At 46.6% G+C, this 5772-nt stretch overlaps 1 protein-coding gene across 1 annotated transcript in view; it reads left to right on the top strand.

The window, feature by feature from the left end:
* Positions 1–5726: 5726 nt before the first annotated feature.
* Positions 5727–5772, top strand: part of PDCD5 (programmed cell death 5) — a 5338-nt gene continuing 5292 nt past the window's right edge. The window contains exon 1 of the mRNA XM_012733173.1: positions 5727–5768. Coding sequence (XP_012588627.1) covers positions 5727–5768 — 42 coding nt within the window. The remainder of the gene's footprint in view (positions 5769–5772) is intronic.

Below are 5772 nucleotides of genomic sequence, written 5' to 3'. Positions count from 1 at the left end.
CACTGGGGTGGGTGGGGGAGGATTTGATGAGCAAAGAGTGGCCAGGGAGTTCTAGAGATGGATGGTGGTAAATGTATTTAATGCCACTGAATGCCATCCTTAAAAACTATTACCTTCTGGGACCTCCCTGGTGGCACAAGGGGTTGTAATGCAGCACTATGAAGCTGTCTTCAGCCACTGCAGCACAAGTTCAATCCCCGGCCAGGGAGCTGACCCACATGGCGCAGCAGACCTCTCTTGACCTGTCCACTGCTCCCCTCAGTGGTGTATTTTGGTCGGTCTACCTGGTCTGATACCCACTATGTCTCTGGTGAATCCTCTCACCCCTTGCACCTCTGGTCTGGACCCAGTCTTTATATACATACATAAATACATCCTTTTTAAAAAATGATTACCTTTTACATTATGTGCATTTTGCCACAACAAAAAAGGCAAAAGTCATAACAAGAAAACAGTTTTAACTTTCAGAATCAATCTATAGATAAAGCAAGACAATTTCACCATGATTACAGATCAGAATATTAAGAAGATATAGCAATGATACCAGGTTATAAAAGCTGTCCATGTAGAAGAAAGGATGTGGAGTTACTGAAAGGGTAGAGATGCTTACACCTTCACCTTTTAAAGCCAAACATCAGGAAACTCTGTCTTATGGAATAAGAAAAAGAAAGTGTAAGTATATTATCTGAAGATACAACACAAAACCAACTTTGGGACTGAAAACAGTAAAATGTATTTCAGGGCCCTCCCTGGTGGCACAGCAGGTTAAAGCACAGCACTAAGAAGCTAAAGCTGCTTCCGCATGAGTTCGATTCCCGCCTGCCCCGGAGGTGACCACATGGCGCGGCAGACCTCTCCTGACCCGCCCGCTGCTCCCCTCAGCAGTGTGCTTTGTGGATCTGCCTGTTCCGCTCCCCGCTCTGTCTCTGGTAAAGCCTCTCGGCACCCCTGAGCCTCTGGCCTTTACCCCAGTTCTGTATGCACAAATAAATAAATTAAAAAAAAAAAAAAGGTATGTCAGGACAGGAAACTACAAAGGAAGGAAAATGGGGCTGAGAAGTGCGTCAAATCCTCATCCCTTATGGATGAGGTGATTAGAAAATGTCTACACTGCATAAACTAATAACAGCATAGGTATATAAACACCTAGCCTCTTCACTCCCTTCTGGACTCCATCTTTCCTCCCCCCTTTCACTCAGTTTAGTCTCGCCTCAGTGGCTCTCTGTGGTGCTACAGACAAAGCAGGCATGGCCCTACTCCAGGGCCTCGCATTTCTGTTCCCTCTGCCTAGAATACGCTTCACTAAGATACCTTCATGACCCATCGCCCCGTCCCCTGCAGGCTTTTACTCAAAAGTCACCATCTCCATGAAGACTTCCCCAGCACACCCCTCCCTAGCTGCTTTTTTTTTTCTCCATAGCACTTTAGTGATCACTGTCTAATATACTGTCCTTGACTCATTTACATGTTCATGCTGCCCCCCCCCCCAGGACTATGGGAGAGTGGGTGGCGGGCAGTGAGCTTGGCCTGTTTTATTCCCATCTATATACGCTGGTGCCTGGGAGAGCAGCTCGGTATATAGGGGGCAGGTCCTCAATAGATAGCGGTTAAGAAAATAAATGAGGGAGTGGCTCCCTGGTGGCGCAGCAGGTTAAAGCACAGCACCAAGAAGCTAAATCCACTACAGCATGAGTTCGATCCCCGCCTGCCCCGGAAGTGACCCACAAGGCGCGGCAGACCTCTCCTGACCCGCCCGCTGCTCCCCTCAGCAGTGTACTTCGACGATCTGCCTGTTCTGCTCCCCACTCTGTCTCTGGTGAATCCTCTTCCCACCTCTGCACCTTTGGCCTGTACCCCAGCTCTGTATGCATAAATAAATAAATCTTCAAAAAAAAAATAAATGAAGGTAATACTAAAAGGAGCAGCTGTAGTGCCAAGCTAGAGGGAAAATTTATTTTCTTAATTTATTTTTAAAATTTTCTTATATCATTGTTCATTTTGGTCCAGTACTTGGCTTCTCCCATAGTTCTCCCACCATCACACCACCCGAGATCCATCATCATAGTCCTTTGTGCTCTTCCCGCTTGCTTTGACTCCTCTCCCTTCTGCTCCTCTGCTGTTGGTCTCAGATTTATGGTCTGCCAGCAAATTTTTATTTCTCCTGATTCTTTGTTCAGTTCCCCTATACTTCCCCTAGAAGTGAGACCATCTGATAATTTTCTTTTACTTTCTGACTTAACGCCACTGGGCGCTATCCCTTCCAGCTCCTTCCATGTCACTGCAAATGGCATGAGTTTGTCTTTTTGATGGCTGAGTAGTATTCCATTGCGTGTATATACCACATCTTCTTGATCCAGTCATCTGTTTTGGGGTATGTAGATTGTTGCCATATCTTGGCTATTGTAAATAGTACTGCAATAACCATAGGAGTGCAGATTTCTCTTCAAATTAGTGTTTTGTGTCCTTTGGGCATATTGAGGAAGTTTTTTTTTTGCAGAACTGAGAGTAGGCTGGGAAAGAGTAGGTAAGGAATCGCTGCCTCATGTGCCACTTAAAATTTTGTAAATACATTATTTTGATCAAGAGTTAAGTAAATTGTAATTAAAACAAGAGAAACAAGTTTTAGGACAGTTTGAAAAAGAAAAAAATATAAGGGATACATCCTACACTGTGCTCACAAGTAAACACATTCCTTAAGTGCTTTCATTATTAAACCAAAAAGAAGGAAAACGCACAGGGCTTACTTTGGCAGCTCAAATACTAACGTTGGCACCATACAGAGATCAGTGTAGCCAAGGATGACAGCAAATTTGTGAAGCGTTCCATATTTTCTTTTTTATAGGTAACATACATCTTTTCTAAAGATGTATACAGAACTGGGGTACAGACCAGAGATACAGGGGCAGTGAGAGAATTCACCAAAGACAGTGAGGGGCAGAACAGGCAGATTGACGAGGTATACTGCTGAGGGGAGCAGCGGGCGGGTCAGGAGAGGTCTGCTGTGCTCTGTGGGTCAGTCAGCTCCAGACTAGGGATTGAACTCACACTGAAGTAGCTGCAGATAGCTTGCAGTGCTGCGTCCTAACCCATTGTGCCACCAGGGAGAACCCACATTCCATATTTTCAAAAGGAAAAAGAAAAAGAACATTCATCTAAAGGAACTGGAAAGAAAATAACAAACAAACCAACAAACAAAAAAGGTAAAGGAATAAAGGTACAAACAGAAAATAATCAGTTGTGAAAGAATACAATTCTTTTTCCAAGGAATTTGAGTTCCTTGGGAAAAAGAACCAGAGGATTTTATAATGGATTTTTCTTGATTTTAGAATCAAGAAAAAAGAAACAGTGATCCATACATCAACAGTCAAATCTGCAAACCCTAACTCTGGCCACACGTCCTGACATCGGGAAATTCTCAAGGAAGTGAATGGTTCTCTAGAAATTAAAATCATCTCAAGAAGAAATGGAAAACTGGAACAGGGTGATCAACCTTAGAAGAAAATGAAAAGCTGTCAAAAAATACCTTTCAAAAGGCCCACCAACATGACTTGATGGAGCCTTCCATTTCCACGCTAAAATAGTCACAACTACATAAAGAATTTACTTTAGTGTTGGGCTTTTATTTTTTTTAACATTTTAAATATTTGACTTATTGGGGATGTACTTTGATAAAAGAATCCAGTGAGGATCCCCATTTTTGCTGATCTGGTTTCCTTTGATTCTGGCTTCCTCGCCTCTTTATGGGGGTGTGCACCAGACCAGCTAGGCCCACATACCCCTGCCCAGAGCTGGATTTTGTGAGGGGAAACCATTACATCCACCACTGCACAGCAGGGTCTCAAACCCGACACCCCGAAATAGAAGTTAAGACACCAGGCTTTAATTTTTAGAACCTCTTCCCTGAAATCTCTCCTGTTTACACATTAGAGGAAAGGCATCATTCACGTTTGAGAACACATGCAGCGTCAGTCACTATTCCATAGTGCTTTTTTAAAGATTTATTTACTTATGCGTTGAAGTGGGGTGCAGGCCAGAGATGCAGGGGGTGAGAGGATTCACCAGACAGAGCTAGGAGCAGAAGATCTACACTGCTGAGGGGTGCAGTGGGGGAGACCAGAGAGGTCTGGTGTGCTATGTGGGTCGGCTCCATGGCCCAGGATGGAGCACAGACTTAAGTCAGGGCCTTGGGACTTAACCCTTGGGCTATTAAGGAGGTCCCAAAACCCCATAGTTGAAAGATTTGTCTAGCCACACTCATAATAGCCAGAAGGTGGAGACAACCCAGTGTCTGCTGATGGGTGAGTGGATAAACAAATGGTGGGCCTGAGTCATGCACAGCTTAATGGTGTTTCAGCAATGACAGGCCCCATATACCATGGCAGCCCAAACAGCTACACCGTACAGCCTCGGTGCTAATAGGTCACACTCTGTGACGCTTGCTCAGTGACCAAATTACCCAAGGAGCCACTTCTCCGACTGTACCCCTCATTAACGGACACAGGCCTATGCTAATAGTGGAATGTCATTCAGACTTAAAAAGAAAGGAAATTCTAGCACATGGTACAACAGGAAGAACCCTGGAGATGCTATGCTACGTGAAATAAGCCAGTCTCGAATTGACAAATAGTGTAGGACGCCACATATAGGAGATGGCACTCGGCAGAAATCACGGGGACAGAAAATAGAATGCTGGGGTTGGGTGGGGAGTTTTTAGTTAATAGGTACAGAGTCTCAGTTTGACAAGATGAAGAGTTCTTGAGATCTGTTGCGCAACGGTGTGGACATATTCAACACTCCTGAATTGTACAGTTAAAAAAACAGTCATTTTTCGATTTTGCTACAATTAAAACAGCACGTGGGTAACAGGCAGGACTAACCAGGTGAAGACGCTGAACACCCCCCTCCTCTCCTCATTGCTCCCCTATGCCCCCTTCCAAAGGGTCATTGGAGGATGGGCAAGGAGTTTATTCCTGCACGGCCGCCACCCCAGCATCCTCCGGGGAGGCCGTGGTGCGGGGCGGCGGAAGTTCAGAGATGTACAGCTCCCCGCCGCCCCCACGCCCCTCTTTGGAGGAAGGGCTGGTCAGTGTCCAGTCTCAGCCTCCAAGTTTGCTTTAGCTGGCTTCTCAGTGGTCGGATGCCCATGAGTGTTTTCACCTTTCGACACCCATTTTAAGTGAACAACTCCGTTTCCGAGTAAATTTAAGAGTTATGCCACCATCACCACAATCCAGTTTCAGGACATCCCCCACGCCGGGACCCCCGTCTGTAATGGAAGGTCAATGATACAGATACATTATATAATATGATATTATAATAATATAATGTCGTTATATTATTACTATAATAATAATTATTATTACTATTATTGTTATCATCATCATCATCCTAGCTTCCGACGAAGGCCTGTTTTCAGATGACTCTCTTTCCCACACAGTCCAATCCGAGCAGAGCCTGCGGCCAGCTCGGTGAGCGCCAACGCCAACCTGCGGGCGGACGGTGCCAGCAGAGCGCTTCGGTGCCGGCCCCGCCCCACGCCCGAATCTGCGATCGCAGCATCGGGCCTCGCCTCGGCGCCCTGGCCTCGAGGGCGGCGTGGCTCCGGGCTGGATTGGTGACGCCTGGGCGCTGCGGGCGCCTGCGCAGTGGAAAGGAGCGCTCGCACCGAGGGGCCGCGGAAGATCCCCCGGAGCCGGGGCTGCTGCTGCACGGCGGGCGGCCGCACCATGGCGGAGGAGGAGCTGGAGGCGCTGCGGAAGCAGAGGCTGGCGG

Source organism: Condylura cristata, unplaced genomic scaffold, assembly GCF_000260355.1.
Source record: "Condylura cristata isolate star-nosed mole 26May11 unplaced genomic scaffold, ConCri1.0 scaffold00039, whole genome shotgun sequence".
NCBI lineage: Eukaryota > Metazoa > Chordata > Mammalia > Eulipotyphla > Talpidae > Condylura > Condylura cristata.
Note: the sequence above shows the minus strand (reverse complement) of the source record. Positions and strands in the feature narration are given on the sequence as shown.